The 15,552-nt window shown below is 53.8% G+C and overlaps 7 protein-coding genes across 7 annotated transcripts; 2 read left to right on the forward strand and 5 right to left on the reverse strand.

Annotated features, from left to right (window-relative positions):
* Nucleotides 1–1,021: 1,021 nt before the first annotated feature.
* J4E93_009944 (uncharacterized protein) lies at nucleotides 1,022–3,439 on the reverse strand (the record flags this gene model as incomplete). The annotated part of the gene is made up of 3 exons (XM_049347832.1): nucleotides 1,022–1,081; nucleotides 1,147–1,942; nucleotides 2,364–3,439. 3 exons carry the CDS (start codon nucleotides 3,437–3,439, stop codon nucleotides 1,022–1,024), a joined length of 1,932 nt encoding a protein of 643 aa, XP_049195061.1.
* A 566-nt stretch (nucleotides 3,440–4,005) lies between these two features.
* On the reverse strand, nucleotides 4,006–6,246 carry J4E93_009945 (uncharacterized protein; the record flags this gene model as incomplete). Its single annotated transcript, XM_049347833.1, has 3 exons — nucleotides 4,006–4,386; nucleotides 4,439–4,577; nucleotides 4,628–6,246. The coding sequence occupies 3 exons, from the start codon at nucleotides 6,244–6,246 to the stop codon at nucleotides 4,006–4,008; spliced, it is 2,139 nt and encodes a 712-aa protein (XP_049195062.1).
* Nucleotides 6,247–6,705: 459 nt separating this feature from the next.
* On the forward strand, nucleotides 6,706–9,022 carry J4E93_009946 (uncharacterized protein; the record flags this gene model as incomplete). The annotated part of the gene is made up of 3 exons (XM_049347834.1): nucleotides 6,706–6,726; nucleotides 6,812–7,222; nucleotides 7,550–9,022. The coding sequence occupies 3 exons, from the start codon at nucleotides 6,706–6,708 to the stop codon at nucleotides 9,020–9,022; spliced, it is 1,905 nt and encodes a 634-aa protein (XP_049195063.1).
* A 453-nt stretch (nucleotides 9,023–9,475) lies between these two features.
* On the reverse strand, nucleotides 9,476–11,003 carry J4E93_009947 (uncharacterized protein; the record flags this gene model as incomplete). Its single annotated transcript, XM_049347835.1, has 3 exons — nucleotides 9,476–9,960; nucleotides 10,014–10,755; nucleotides 10,809–11,003. The coding sequence occupies 3 exons, from the start codon at nucleotides 11,001–11,003 to the stop codon at nucleotides 9,476–9,478; spliced, it is 1,422 nt and encodes a 473-aa protein (XP_049195064.1).
* A 467-nt stretch (nucleotides 11,004–11,470) lies between these two features.
* J4E93_009948 (uncharacterized protein) lies at nucleotides 11,471–12,095 on the reverse strand (the record flags this gene model as incomplete). Its single annotated transcript, XM_049347836.1, has 2 exons — nucleotides 11,471–12,018; nucleotides 12,068–12,095. 2 exons carry the CDS (start codon nucleotides 12,093–12,095, stop codon nucleotides 11,471–11,473), a joined length of 576 nt encoding a protein of 191 aa, XP_049195065.1.
* A 232-nt stretch (nucleotides 12,096–12,327) lies between these two features.
* Nucleotides 12,328–13,250, reverse strand: J4E93_009949 (uncharacterized protein; the record flags this gene model as incomplete). Its single annotated transcript, XM_049347837.1, has 3 exons — nucleotides 12,328–12,444; nucleotides 12,503–12,703; nucleotides 12,915–13,250. The coding sequence occupies 3 exons, from the start codon at nucleotides 13,248–13,250 to the stop codon at nucleotides 12,328–12,330; spliced, it is 654 nt and encodes a 217-aa protein (XP_049195066.1).
* An 826-nt stretch (nucleotides 13,251–14,076) lies between these two features.
* On the forward strand, nucleotides 14,077–15,308 carry J4E93_009950 (uncharacterized protein; the record flags this gene model as incomplete). The annotated part of the gene is made up of 2 exons (XM_049347838.1): nucleotides 14,077–14,616; nucleotides 14,667–15,308. 2 exons carry the CDS (start codon nucleotides 14,077–14,079, stop codon nucleotides 15,306–15,308), a joined length of 1,182 nt encoding a protein of 393 aa, XP_049195067.1.
* Nucleotides 15,309–15,552: the final 244 nt, after the last annotated feature.

A 15,552-nucleotide genomic window follows, 5' to 3' on the forward strand; every position in this document is an offset into this window, starting at 1 on the left:
GCCGCAGCTGCCCGTTGATAGAGTGCAAAAAGTGCAAAAACAAGTAATAAGCCTCCGATCCTCCCCAAAGGTCGCGAACGTTAATTCGCACTTGTAGGCGACAACCTTGGCAACAGCTCTGTATAGGCTGTTACAAGCAGGATGTAAGAGGGTTGTGTGAAAGAGTGCGCCATTTCGTAACTGTAAACCGCAGGAATGAGAGGAGAAGAAGGGTGGCGGGGGACGAGCAGTTTATATACTGGCAGGTGGCGAATTTCGTGCCTGCTGCACTCGGGCGCTCATGACGCACCGTAGCACAGAAGTCGGCAGAGACTTCTGGTGAGGTACCAAAGAGGAAGGAGCACTCAGTGCCTTCACTTTCACCAACACTAAGCACAGGTGTAAGACAAGTGCACTTCAACGCTTGATGGAGCATAGCGCTGTTCCACGAAGCTTACAATACCGCATTTTGATACAAAAGCAATGTATGACTTCGAAATGCGCAAAATATCTTCTCCACCAAACCAATCCGCTTGCTTACAAGTGTCACTCCTCCGCCCACCCCCGAACAACCTCCCACTCACCCTCCCCATCCTCCCTATTCCTATACACAGCCCTAACCCCCTTCTCCCTCAACGCCTTAACAGCCGACGCCCTATACACAAACCCCTCATCTTCCTTTTCCGTTTCTTCCGCCCAACGCCAAAACTCCCTGCTCACCTCCATCTCCACAAAGCTCAGATGAGGAAACAGGTATCTGTCATACATCTTATACAACGCTCCACTGACAAACACACAGTCTGTCATCAAGTCATACCATGTATGCAGTAAATGCAGTCGCTGGAGCGAGGCAGGAAGTACATCTTTCAGCCTACCCCATGCGTAGCGGGGAAAGACGACACTAGCATCCACACACAAGCTTTCAAGCTTGTACAAGTCAGCAAGAGACGCAGGGATCCAGTTCGGAGCCACACGTCTATCCACCGCCCCCGTGTTATACAACGCCAGATGCCGTAGCGTCTCCCGATGTTCCCTCAGCGCGTCAACCACAACCCCGAAATGAGTAGTCGTCGGCCTGTCGAACTTCGTCCAGAGCTGGAACCTATGATTATGATTCCTTGCCATGTGGTAAGCAAAATGTGACAGCGACTTGCAGCATCGTATCACCAGACTCAAGACGTCGACGTGGAGGTAGCCGCCGCGCAGAGTGAGATGCCGGACCGTGGATGTGTGGTTGGGGAATAGGGCGGCGTCCCAGTGCCAGGCATGACGGGGTTGGAGTTCGCGCAGGTTCCAGACTTCTAGTTGGTGGAGGTTGGGTAGTTGGAGGAGCTTTGCGATGCGGTCGATGTCTATGTGGGGGGTTCGTATGGTGACGTTTTTGAGGAGGTTGTAGGTTGGTGGTGTCTGCAAGAGGGGGCCGGGGAGAAAGGGGATTTCCCATGGTCGCGTGGATACCATGATGGAGAGCTCTGGGAGCTTGAGTTTGCGGTAGTGGCCTTCTACGGCGTACTTCAGAGTATGGATGTTTGGTGTGTGGAGATATAGCAATGCACACGCTGCAGCCCCGAAGTGAACATCTGGAGCTTGCAGTAACCGTTTTACAACGGGATCTGTAGTTAAACCTTGCAAGTCTTCGAGAGTTACTGGAGGGGTGTTGGGGTCATCGCTGTTCAATATCGCTATCCGGTATTTCTGGTTCCGATATCCGTTCCAGACTGCATTTAGCTTGAGCGAGCGCACCAGGGCGGCGAGAGAGGGATGGCTGAGGAGGGTTCGTATAAGAAGGACGGGGTTGAAGTTGGCGCCGGCATGAATGTTGGCGTAAAGCGCTTCTGTCGCGGCTGGGTTGAGAGGCTTGACTAGACAGAGCTTGCAGAGTACGTTCTTGGAATTCGTATCGGTGACTGCAGCGAAGTCGGCGATTTTTAAAAGTAGTTCTGGTGGTAGATCCCCGATACCCCTGGGTGAGTGCCCAGTAGTTACCTGTAGTGTGTCATCATCGTGGGTTTGTGTTGAACTCATAATTGCCAAAAATTTGGTATTGGCCAGATGCTGAGGATGTGGAAGATTGGCGAGTGTAACGTTCAGGGTTGTACCAGCAGTAAAGGTCATTGAGGGATCTTCAAAATTGTGTTAGATGAACAGCGAGCAGGCGACTGCAATAGTGAACGTGAGCTGATGTCATTGTGTGAAGCTTCCTAACCGCGGCAAGTGTGAAAGCCCGCCTGCAGCAGAAGACCGGTATGCGTGAATTGCTGATAGTAAATGAAAAGAAAACGGGGTATCATATGCTCCATCACCCGAGCGCCAGGGAATGCCAACAGAGTGTCGTTTAACGGTCGTCAATCATCGAGTGCGGATGCGGTCAATCCGAGTCGTACCCCACCAACGCCCCAAGCAAGGCCTGCTTCTTCGTCGGCACTGCGGTATCCGTCTTCTCCTTCTCTTGACCCGATGGCGACGGGATCGCAAATGGGTCTTTCGTCTCAGGGTCTCTCTTCCTCTTCAATATGCCGAGATTGACTCTCGGTGTCGCTGGAGCGTCTTTGTTCAGGAACGGATCAACTACCGCCCTCGTATTCCCGACTAATGTCTGCTGCAACCCCAGCCTCGACTTCTCTTTCGCAACTTCCGCCTTGAGCTTCTTCGTTTTGGAAGTCGACTCCACAGCGTTCTCAGCATCGACTTCCGCCTCCCCAAATAGTGGTTTCCATGAGAGCGCTTCTAACGACCCCTCGTCAGCCGTGGCAGCAGCGCCAAACTCCACAAGCCCAGCCCTCGTCCTATCCGCCTCCGTCTCATCCACAATATCCAACCCCAAACTGAATTTCTCCTGCATACCCTCCCTATGCCTATCCTCCTTCCTCCACACCTTCCTCTTCCCACGGAACACTTCCCTCAACTTCGCATTGACATCATACGGATCCCGCCAAACCTCCGCTTGATCATACAACTCCTCCACCCGCTCCCTATTCTTCTTCTCAATCCCTTTATCCTCCATTTTCCCTTCTAGATTCGCAAAAGCATCGTCCCTCCTCTTCTGCCTCTCCTCCTCTGTTAGAAACTTCAGCTCGCCATCCGCTGTATCTTCTTTCACAGTAGGTCCGTAGTCGCGCCGTCGCGCCCCCTCAACGACTACGTATTCGCTGTTCTGTGGGTCGGTTCGTATCTCCCACCACCCGCCGCACGCGCTGTGCTTCATGCGGAAACTCCATATTGGGGTGGTGTGGTAGTTTCCTATTTTCTTCTTTTCGGCGTTAAATCGGACGCCTTGGCCGATTATGGCGGGTGGGGTGCAATGGTTGCACCATACGGCGAAGGGGAGTTCGAAGCGGACGGTTAGGATGCCTTGGGTGATCTTGTTGGCGCGTTTGCCGAGCGGGTGGGAGGAGTTGTTGAAGCTGGGTGGGTTCGAGGCGTCGGGCGGGTAGTACCGCCCCATGTTGAAGCCCTGCATCGTGGCGGGTGGGGGAGGGAGGTTTGCGCAGCGTGCGCAGGTTCGTGGTGGTTGAGAGGTTCATTGCGTGAGCGACGGTCGCGAAATTTGGCCGCGGGAGTGGATGACGTAAGCATAGCCTTGCTATCCATCCATGGATGGCTGTGACGCGACTGTCACGCGACGAGGCTCTTTCACTGGGAGACGCGGCGTGACGTCATGGACTTCTGCATGTGCGTCTTGCTAGCCCTTCATGCATATGCATCCAACTTCCTGACTCGGAAGGTCAATTAAGGTTGCTGTTGATTGCGGCACTAAAAGGCTTGTCTCACAGTTGTCCCGCGACGCCTATCTCCGAGCCCTGGAATCCATACATGCAAATCACCACGATAGAAACTTCGATCACTAGAAATGGAAGAATATTCGTCATCATATTGTTCGGATGCTCGGTCTATGCTAGCCTTACGTCCAAACGCCGTGGAACCTCAGGCTATGTTGCCTCAATGGCGACAGCTTTTCGTCAACACGGATATCCTGCTCCTCCTCTTCCTCCTCGTAGGCTGATCATGTGTGGTTCAATCATTCATTCAAGCCTCGTCGGTGATGAGCTTAGTGATCTTGCCAATAGCGATTGTCTGACCCTGGTCACGGAGGGTGAAACGTCCCAGCTGTGGGTAGTCTTCAAATCGCTCAACACAGATGTTTCCGGCTGTACCGGTGATCTGCAAGCGCGCGATGATGCTCATACCCTTGGTAGCGAAACCCGGTGCCTTCTTCGATTTCCGTCCAGTGCCCTTCTCCAGCTTGTGCAACAGAGCGGTGATGGTGACCTCTTCTTGTGCGGCATGGACGTGGAGCACGCAGTTGAATCCGGCTGTCAGGATAGACTTGATGTCAAGCAGTACGACCTGAGCCTCGAACTGGGAGACGCAGTGAACGGGGCGCTTTGGTGAACACAGCACGTATCCCTGAACATTAAAGTTAGCAAGCGATCAAAGAACAGCATCTGGGTTGTCTTACAGGCAGAATGTCTTCCTCCTCAACACCCCGAAGCCTCACACGAATCTGGTCACCGCAGGTCGCGCCTGGGATTTCCTCTTCTTGTTCACCGTACAAAGCGGAGATGTGAATGGTTTGTCGGTTGGGCATCATGAGGTACCTAATATTGTCAATACAAAGCAGATCAAAGCATGTAACACTGTGACTTACTTCTGTTCCTTCTTGATGATACCAGACTCGATCTTGCCCTCAATCATGGTACCCATGTCCTTGTACTTGGCGGCGATGGGCATCATGAAAGGAGCGTTGAGCTTACGCTCGAGCGCTTGCATGTTGTCTAGGTATTCGAGCAGAGATGGGCCGTCGTACCAGGGAGCCAGATCCTTGGGCACACGGGTCTTGATACCTGTGAATGTTTGCGCGCTGACTGGCATCATGCTGATGTCTGTCTTGGGGTTGTATCCGAGACCCTTCAAGAACATGACCACCTTGCTGGTGCACTCCTTGAAACGGTCCTCTGACCACTCAACAGTAGGGTCGTCCATCTTGTTGACGACGATGAGGATCTTGTTGACACCCTGTGTCTTGGCCAACATGGCGTGCTCTCGGGTTTGTCCACCCTTCTCGAAACCGGTCTCGTATTCTCCCTTACGTCCAGAGATGACGAGAATACCAACATCGGCTTGCGAAGCGCCACTGATCATGTTCGGTACGTATGTCTTGTGGCCTGGCGCGTCCAGGATGGAGTATCGTCGCTTCTCCGTCTCGAAGAAACCTCGGCCGACTTCGATAGTCTTACCCTGCTGTCGCTCTTCCTTGTTCAAGTCAAGCGCCCACGAGATGTACCATGTTTCACGACCAGCGTCCTTGGCTTCCTTCTTGTACTTGTCAAGTGTTCGCTCGTCGACCATGCCGGTGGAAATGAGAATACTTCCGCCGAGGGTGGACTTTCCTGCGTCAACGTGACCCAAGAAGATGATGTTGACGTGCTCCTTTCCGTAAATCTCGGCAAGGGTGGCCTCGTCAACGACTTCGTCCATTTCCTTCTCGACATCCTGTGCCTTGGCCTTCTCGGCAGCCTTCTCCTTCGGTGTCGGGCTGTTGCGGCCAGAGGAAGGTGTTGGCGAGGTCCTGCCAGAGCCTCCAGACGCCGGGGTGGGCTCTCCAGTCTTTTCAATGGCCTTTGCAGCGGTGACCTTGGTGCCGGCCTCAGCGGTGCCCTTCTCCTTGTCTGCCTTCTCCTTCGCTGCCGATGGAGCGGCGGGGGTGCCCAGGCTCAGGACCTTGGTGCCGCCTGCCTTCTCGACCTTTGGTGTTGTGGTGTCGCCTCCGATGGAGAGGACCTTTGCCTTGGGTGCGCTGTCGCCACCAATCGAGAGAACCTTTGCCTTGGGCGCCTCCTTCTTGGCCTCGGCGGGTGCGGCACCCTCTGAACTGGCCATGTCGGTTTCGCCTCGCTTCGCTATCCGTACGGGAGCCTGGCCTTGCTGCGCCTGCTGCGGCTGGAAGTTTTGTTGCTGGGGGTATTGTTGTCCGTAGTTGGGGTATCCTCCTTGCTGGCCGCCGTATTGCTGCCCGTATTGCGGGTAGCCTTGCTGCTGTTGGTAGCCACCGTATTGCTGACCGCCATACTGGTTGTAACCGCCATATTGCTGCTGGCCGTACTGGTTGTAGCCCTGGTAGCCTCCGTAGGCTTGGCCGGGGACGAATGTGCTGGCGCCGGGCGTGAATGTCTGGGCGCCTGGTGTGAAAGTGGGCGTGTTGTTGAGGTTCATGCCCTGCGCCTGCTGCGCGAGGCGCTCCTCCTCTTGCTCCCAGCTGTCGGCCATGGTGACGTCGGTCTCGCGGGGATGGGTCGTGTCGTCGGGTGTGGTGTAGTGCGACGGCGTGCGAATTTGGACGGTTGAGCCGCTCGTAAATTCGAGAATGCGTGAAGTCGACCCGCGGCCAGGGAGCGACTGTCAGGTATATAAGCGGGCGGGCGTCGAGTGTCGTCGGCGAAAAGTGAAAATGTGCCGGGTCGCTGCTGCCCACGCAGGATTTGGCGGGGTTGCTTTGGGTGGCTGTGTGGGGCTGACTCAACGCCTCGCTGCCTAACATTGGCCAGGGCGCCCAGCAACAAAGGCACTCACCAACCTCAAACATTCACTTTGTCGTCACTTGCCGCACTTAATCCCGATTGCGTTCCCCAGCAACCTGATATCTGACCTCATGGTTCCTCTCTCCCAACCACTTCATCAACCGCCCCTTCCACACATACAAGGGTGAAGCCCAACTCATAGGGCAAGATGGAGGCAATCTTAGCAAAGGTATGACTATGCTTTGACTCCCAACACGTCATAACTGACAGGGAGTCATCTTCTCGTATTCTTGAATTATGCTAACACGTGATAGGTCACCCAACAGGCTATGAGCTATGCTATCCGAAGCGGCATAGCAATCACCAGCCACTATGCGCTCAAGCAATGCGGCCGACTGATGAAGACGGTCGATGGTCGAGAAAAGCAGAAACTCGCTACTCTGCAACTTAGACTCGACTCCAAGATCAAGATCATTTCGCCAGCAATCGACATGATCGAACTGATAGCGGCACGCGGAAACACCTCGCTTGAGTCTGCGGTGGGTCTCACCAAATCTCTTCGATGGGATATCCAGACCTTAGGTAGTCGTGTCGAGAAGGCCGTCGCTGAAGAGCAGCTTGCAAGAAGAGGCAGCTCGAAAGCAAAGTCACGCGACCAAAACGACACCGAGCTCAAGATCATCATCGAAGAGATGAAGAGGCTGCTGGAGCGGATCGAAGATGCCGTGCCACTGATTAATCTAGCGATCACCACATCTGGTACCAGTCTCTCCACCACGCTCCCGGCTACTGTATCTCCATCACGACTTTTACAAGCTAGCACCTTTCTCACTTCTGGCGACATGCAATATTGCGCATCGAAGCCTAGAGCTCAGCAAATTGGTCCCACCTTCACACTCTCTATGTACATGTTGTTCGCTGGATACGCGCATCGAGCTCATGAAGAAGACGTGCGAGAGACAACATGGAAGGAGGTCATGCATAAGGCGCGTGTTACACTGATGCGAGTTCCACTGGACAATGTCTATGATTATCCAACGCCTTTTGGGCAGGACAGTCGACGCGCCGACGAGGCTAAACACCCTCACATCCCATCCGACAGCGTACTGCAAGAGTTCGCTTACCAGCTGCTCATCGTTGAAGACTTGGACGACGGCCGTATGCATGAGTTTGAAGATGGCGAACCCCAGCCAGGACCATATGATGGTGTCGAGCAAGCGGGCGTTCGTGAGATCATACCCATACATGAAGTGTCAAAGATCTTCTACGCCGACACGGGCAAGATACTGAACATCGGTTCCGACAATGAGAGCAACAACCCTATCTTGTTACTGAAGCGAGACGTCAATGCAGCACCGCCACGCCGCATGATGGAGCGCGATGCCGAGGAACCCGGCTATGAGTCGGACAACTCACATACCGTTGCTGAAGATGAGGAAGACCCAGAGCAAACAGAGTTGGAAGAGCAACTGCGACGCGAGTCGACACCGCACCTTGAAGAGCCCGCTCCGCAAGAGCCCACCCCACGAGAGCCCGAACAGCCTACATACCCCTGGCGACTGCCTCCCACGCTGGACCTGGAGTGGATGGCCTTTGAAGTCTACACCGAAGACCCCACCACCGACTCCGAGATCGACGAAACAGAGGACCTCACTGAAGATGTATCTCCCCCATCCCCAGCAGCCACACCAACACCACCCGACTTCCTCGGCCGCTTCTCCAACCTCAATCTCCGGCCTAGCACACCTACCTCCCCACAACCGAATTCCAGAAATCAGATGATTCCCTCGCCGCAGAAGGCTTCTGCACCCACACCACAATACCAGCAACAAGCACCGACGTCTCTCCCCGCTATCAAGACGTCGCTCTCGCTCCTGGAAATGCTCATCCGTTTGACTGCTCTGCAGCAATTTCAGCAGTCTTCCCACCTCGCCATTCCAGATGAGTTTCTCAACTTCTTCCTCTCGGATAGTAGTACAGTGGGTGCCGGTGGCGATGCTGAACTACGACGACGGGTAAGGAGAGAAGCGAGGATGAGGGTAGGCTTCGATCCCTACGACGAGAGTCCGATCAAGAGGAGAGGAGAAGAGTACCTAGAGCACGAATTACATGAACACGGCCATGACCAGGCCCACGACCACGACCGGGACGGCTGGACAGATACGCCCACTGCGAACGACGGCAGAGGTTACGATTACGATAGCTATCCCATCGGTCAGCGGGGGTCATCGCCCTACTCGCGCTCGCGGGGTAGTACACCAACTCCGTCCAATTCTACGCCTATGCCTTCCTCTGGCCATCGTTCGAAACCATCAGCCGACGTCTCGTTCTCGGGAAGACATAGTCTGGGTAACGTCTCCTCGCCAAGTCCTCTCCTCAGACGAGCAACCACACAACCGGGTCAGCATCTCAATCAGATGAAACAGCCCAACTTCTCGCGGAGGTCAAGTAATAACACAGCGATACCGCGCACAGGTAGTGTGCCGCCTGATACGCCGCCTAGTAGCGTGGCGAGACCGAATTAACAGCTTTGTAACTCGAACCGGGCTAACGAGAAAACGATCTTTACGACGGCGGAGTTCGACGAGCGAGCATGTGCGGGGTTTGAAGATTTGGTCCTTTATTTCTTGTTCAAGTCCAGTAAAGCGAGCGATGTGCAGCATCAGAATGGCGTTCTATATACCACTTGTTTTTCGTTCACAAAATGCACCTTCAAATATCATGATTGCGCGTAGCATAGCGAGCAAGTACTCCTCGTTGATCCTCAATAGAATAGCAAAAAGTAAGGTGATCTCACATAACTTTACTATCCTATCAAGATACCCATCATTCCAACAAATAACCAAAACACACAGTCCCATCGCGCCGAAAACACCCCATTTCATTCACATTCATATTCATATTCATATTCACATATCCATCCCCCTACCGCTCCACCCATCCCATCCCATCCCATCTCCAACCCCTCACCATACCCCCTACTCCCAGTCCTCCTCCTCATCACTCTCCTCCGTTACAACCTTCTTCTTCCCCTCCTTCCCATCCTGCGGACTCCCCGGCGCCCTCGTCGTAGTCCCAGAGACAAGATCATAACTCGCGTCACTATCAGCCACGCTCTTCTCATCGTTTGATCGGCGGGGTTGCGCAGGTGCTGGTTTAGCGTCGTCTGTGGGTTTGAGGGTTTTGACGGAGGCCGCGAGGTCGGTTGGAGGTTTGGTTGTGCTGCTGGTGCTGGAGGAGACGGGTTTTGTGGCTGTGGTAGAGGTAGAGGTAGATGGGGCGGTGGCGGTGGATTTAGTTGTAGGTTTAGTAACGGTAGCGTTGTCGTCGGAGTCGTCATCTGAGTCGTCTTCTTCGGAGGAATCGTCTTCGTCGTCATCTTCTTCTTCGTCTTCGTCATCGTCGTCTTCTTCTTCCGAGTCTTCGTCCCAGGCTACTTCTTCGTCGGCGGCGGGTGTTGATGCTGTTCACATGTTAGCTTTACTATCCTTTCCAGGGGTAGTAGATGCAACTCACCCTTGAGCATCTCCCTCCTCCTCTGCTCCTCACTCTCAATAACATGGCGCAAGAAATAATATCTGCACCAAAACACCTTATACTCCACCTTCTCCGGCACACAATTCTCCATCGCACTCCTCAACTCCTCATGCTTCTCCAAATCCTTCGCAATAGCTTCCGTCTTCTTCTCTACATCAAAGCCCGCCTTCCAGTTCTCCCACTCCGGGCTCGCGGGGTCTTTGAGGAAGGAATCGAGCGTCGAGTGGATGACGTGGAGTTGGGCGTCGAAGCGCGTGGCGTGAACGACCTTCTTGCCGCTGCTGTCTTTGCTTTCGAAAAGCACGTCGCCGTCTTTGGCGGCTTGAGAACCGGCTTCGGGAGGCGCGATGGTGACGGCGTCGCGGAGGAAGTTGCGGATGTTGCTGCCGAATTTGAGGAGCGCTTCGTCGGCGGCGTCTTCGGCTTTTTCGACGTCTTTGAGCCGTTTTGCGGCTTCGGAGCGGAACCGCGATAGTATGCCTTCTGCCTCCTTTACAATGTCTGCGGTGAGGGATTCGGGTCGGTCGGGGTGGGCTTCTGTATCTTCGGTCGCTTTCTCGGTGGAAGCGTCTTGCGAGGTGGACGCGGATTTGGAGCTCGAGGCGTCGCCGGGTTGGAGGGAGATTTTGCGCGCGTGGCTAATGATGTTGGAGACGCTGGCGGAGGCGTTCTTGACCTGTGGCGCATATTGCTTACTTGCGTTGTCGTAGTATTGCTCGCCCTACACCGCACATGGTCAGAAGATGTACCCTGAATCCCACACGCCTGTCTTACCTGCTTCCTCACGTTACCCAAAAACCCTCCCAAACGCGCCGCCCACGGGCTGCTCGATATAGCTTTGTAAGCATCCTGGAACTCGGCGTTGAAGTTGTTGGTCGTCTCCTGGTGGGTGTTATCTCCGCCGGCGGACTGCTTGGTGGGGTCCTGCGGGTAGCTCTCCTCCTGGATGTGATCGTAGGCGGAATCCATAGCTACGACTGTCCAGAAGGGAGGCGGGGTGTAGAGGAGGTTGTGTATAGGGTGGGGGCTAAGGATGTTGTTGTGGTCGTGAGACACAGGCTGGTTGGGTCAATCAAGCGTGCAGGTCAAATGCGGGCGGGGCCATGCATGAAGCTCCGCAATTGCCGCTAGTAGTTGGGCGGCGTGCATCACCAGCTTAGGCACGCTCGCGTTACACAAACAATGGTCTGGACTATTGATGCGACGATCATGAATTCATTTTGAGTCTGAACTTCCTCTTCCGATATGCTCAAAGGTGGTCATCACACCGGCCTAATGGCGTCGCCACTCGCTGCTGATGTGCGCGCTTCTTGCGCGGTGTTGGCTGTGCTGCATCCATAGATTCCAATCTATGCAATGCTCAACCACATTCTCTCTATCATTCCCACTGCCTCAGCTGGCTTGGTATCGCTGCTCTTCTTCCCTCCCTCTCCGCTTCACCTCTTCTTCTTGCCAACCACCGTCGTAAAGCCGTCCTCATCGATCTCAGGCTCAGGCTTAGCCTTCGGTTTCGCAGGCACAAGCGCAGGCGCATCATCCATATCAACATCCTCATCCTCATCCGTCTCCTCATCCACACTATCCCCCTCAAAGTCCTGATTCGTCTCCTTGACATTGACACTCCCAGTCGCAACCTCCTTGCCCTTCCTATCCTCCCACTTCTTCTGTAGCGCATCCACCATTGCTGTGTTGCCCTCGCCAATCTCCTTCCGTATCGCCATGATCTCGCGCGCAACGGCGACTTCGGTCTCGTCTTCTACGCGTACGCCGAACTCGTCCTCGAGGACTTGTAGTAGGACGACTTCGACATCTTCTTGGTCTGTGAGCGGTTCTGCGGCGAAGAGTTCGGAGATTTGGCCTGCGAGCCAGTCGCGCTTATCGGAGGAGTCGGGGCCGCCCCATTGGTTTTGGACAGCGACGGTGAGGTTGTTCCAGTTGAAGAGCGCGTGCCAAATTCCGAGGTCGAATTTGTCCTGGTGTTGCTCTGCGGGGGACGTTAGAAAATGAGTGTATAAACCGGCGCGACTACGCACCTGAAATGGGGCCGAATGCTGAAGTCATTTTGGGTTGTGTTGCTGGGAGAATTGCTGAGCGGCGTGAGTTGGCGTGACGGAATATCGACAATTTTGCCCGTTATCGATAGCGCCCCGCCATTATTTCATCACGCACACGTGAAGACGCGACATCGCGTTTCGCCACACCTGGGCAGTCAATGCAGGTTATTGGCGTCGCACTTGCTTTTTGCAGGTGAATTTGCATCTCCGACGTGATGCGTCTGATATTGGGTGTGGTCTCACGATTTCCTCACCAACCACTCCAGTTCCTTCGCCTGTTCATCCGTAACAATCTGCTTGAACTTGTCCATCGTCAAGAAGTCATGATCCGAGAATTCAAAGCCGGGTATCACGGTCTAAGAAGTCGCGTTAGTCAGACGTATGCGGTCACTATTCATGGGTGAAAGCACATACCTCACTAATCAGCAACCTCTCCCCTTCCGCCCCATCAAGCAGAAAGCTCGCCTTATACTTCCCGCCCTCAACGATCCACACGCTCTTCTCTCCTTTCGTGACGTCGGTCCCAACCACGAACGTTTCGATGCGTTTCTTAGTGCCAGGCTCGTCGGCATGGATCAGGACGTAACGACCTCGGCCTGAAATGAGGGTGTGTACCTGTATATCACCATTAGTATCGGTAATACTTCGACCACCGCGTGCATGCTAGGACTTGAACAATAGGGTTATTGCATCAATGACGATACAAAGCAGGGCCGCAAAATGCGCTTAGCCAACTCCACATGATAATTCCAATGCAGGTATACTTCCCACATGGCTTGTGTTTGCCGCACGCAGTTGTAGGCAATGATGGTCGGGTTATACGTACAGTTCTCCCCTTATTACGATGAAAGTGCCCCTGAGGATTCACTGCACTCAACATGTAGTATATGCTCGTGCTCGCGTTTCTGATTGCATTGTCACCTGACATGGGTTTCTCTGCTGTGTTCTTCACATCCTCTTCTTCACCCCCACCATTCTTCACTAAGAAAGGGTTCGGGATTGTGAGAGGGTTGCGATCGATTTCCGCATAGTAGCCGCCTTCGACGTGTACCTGGAGGTTGAGTGCTGAGATGACGGCTTGGGTGCTGGCGGGTTCGGTGCCGGAGGGGTTGGGGGTGTAGATCTGGGTTATCTTTTCTGAGGTGGAGGAGGGACCCGACATGCTGTGCTAGCTGATATACGGTTTTACCGGTTTGAGCGCTGGTGGGATGGGATGCGTGAGGCTGTCGGCGTTGGTGATCGATGACGTTATCGCCGCTAGTCGCTGATAAGATGGGCAGGAAGTCGCGCTGCAACCCTCAGACAGCATCGACGCGTCCACGTCGTTTACTTCTAACACCCCAACTCCGCGCGACGGCATCCGACTTCAGCGCAAGATCTGACACCAATGAAGTGGCGCACTCTTCGAGGGTGGCGTTCGCTGCACCCGAAGTCAGTGGCATGTATGCACGGAGTCGCGCTACGAGCCTCATACGACATCGACGCGTCCACATCGTTTTTAAAACCCTGCTACCGCGCAAAATCACCAAATCTTCACCGTATCCTTGCGCAAAAGCATATCGTCCTCGTCGCGCGTGACGTTCACGGCATCCGAAGCCTGCGACATGTATGCACGCTTCGGCCTACAAGCCCTTGTGATCCAATCATCGAATGCTACATCGGATGAGTACAGCCTTGGTTAATCTGCGACGGCATATTTCCCCTGTGTATGCCATCGCATGGCGGGTGGATGGCCAATGATTTCGAGGTAGAGCCCCGCATGTATGCTTCATGTGGCACAGCTGCTGCAAGGCTGTATTGCACCTTGCCACTTCCTCTCAGATCTCCTTTCTTCCTACTCACACCTCATTCAAGGAAAAAGCTGAGCAGGCCTGCGGACTACATTAAGGCAAAAATCTGCAAACTAGGTGACCTACTGTCAACGTAGGCTCTAGGGTGTTTAGTTTTTTCCTAGGTTGGCGTGCTCACCTTTAGTTCCTTCCGCTACCATGGGGTGTTGTAACATATTCAAGCTTCCGCGCCGAAAGCAGCGAGAGAAACCTGGAACACCGATACCGCCCATTCCCGTGCCCATCAGTGACGACTCACAAGAGAAGCGGAGCGAGGAGCGGCCGAAAAGTTCCGTCACGACCGATCTTCAATCTAAGAGCACCGGGACTCCGGAACCCGCAGCGCAGAGCGTACCCGGACGTCTCTGGAATCTGGCCTATGACCAGCTCAAAGCAAAGAATCCCAGATTGATCGAACACTATGAGGTTATTCTCTCAAGTAGACTCGACGATCGAGCGCTCGATGCAACAGACGTTGACCTTCAATCCAATAAGATTAGCTCGGGGCTTCACAGATCGCTTCAAATGCGACAGCTTGTCGATACCAGTTTGGAAAGAACAGAGAAGGAAGCTGCGACCAAAGAAGCAGTCGCGCAAGGCCTGCAGATATTCACTGTTGTCAAGGATAGCGTCGCAACAGCTATCAGAGCCTCTCCAGAAGCTTCTGTGGCCTGGGTACCGATCTGCTTTGCTCTTGACGTATGGCTGGCGAACTTTGATGATGTGAGCAGGTGGCTGATCCTATGCAGATACTTTTGAACCCGCTCACTCAAGCTTCTTCTAACAGAGAAGGAATCGCCTACGTGGTGTCGAGAATGGACTGGTACTGGCACCTAGCCGATCTTCTTCTAGAGAACAATCAAGAAGTACAACGATCACAGCCTCTGCAAGAGCAACTTGAGAAAAATCTCGTGGAACTTTACGCCAGTCTCCTAGAATACCAGGTGAAGAGCATAATCACGTACCATCGGCGACGTGGCATCGTCTTCGCAAGGGACCTTATCAAGTGGGATGACTGGGAAGGCGAGCTGGCAGCGATCAAGGACACGGAAGAGTCAATACGGCAAGACGCAGCGCAATTCAACACGCTTGAGATTCGCGATCAACTTCAGACCATCGCCAAGAAGGCCGAATCACAGGATACCAGCTTGCATAACATCGTGTCTAGTATCCAAGAGCAGACAAGGCGCGCTGTAGAAGATACGAAGACTGCTGCGGACAACGCATGTCTTCGTGACTGGTATTTGACCAATCCCAGCGACGACAAGAAACGTCTGGAAGATGCAAAAGGGGGTTTACTAGATGGCTCTTTTCGATGGATTCTGGACAACGCGATCTATCAGCGATGGTGCGAAGACCCTGATATGCGACTATTATGGATTGAAGGGTAAGTTGAGAGTGATCCGCGATCCTATCGTACTAAAGGAAGGCGCTAATGCTATCCAGCGCACCTGGTCAGGGCAAAACCATGCTTATGTGCGGAATCATCGGCGTTCTGAATCGAACGGTACTAGATGCTGATTTACTATCGTTCTTCTTTTGTCAGAATTCGGAGCCACACAACAACAAGGCCAGCGCAGTCTTGCGTGGTCTCATTCACCATCTCATCAGTCAACGATTATCGCTTCAGGATTC

The sequence above is a fragment of the Alternaria ventricosa genome (genome assembly GCF_023758065.1).
Source record: "Alternaria ventricosa strain BMP 2768 chromosome Unknown scaffold_25, whole genome shotgun sequence".
NCBI lineage: Eukaryota > Fungi > Ascomycota > Dothideomycetes > Pleosporales > Pleosporaceae > Alternaria > Alternaria ventricosa.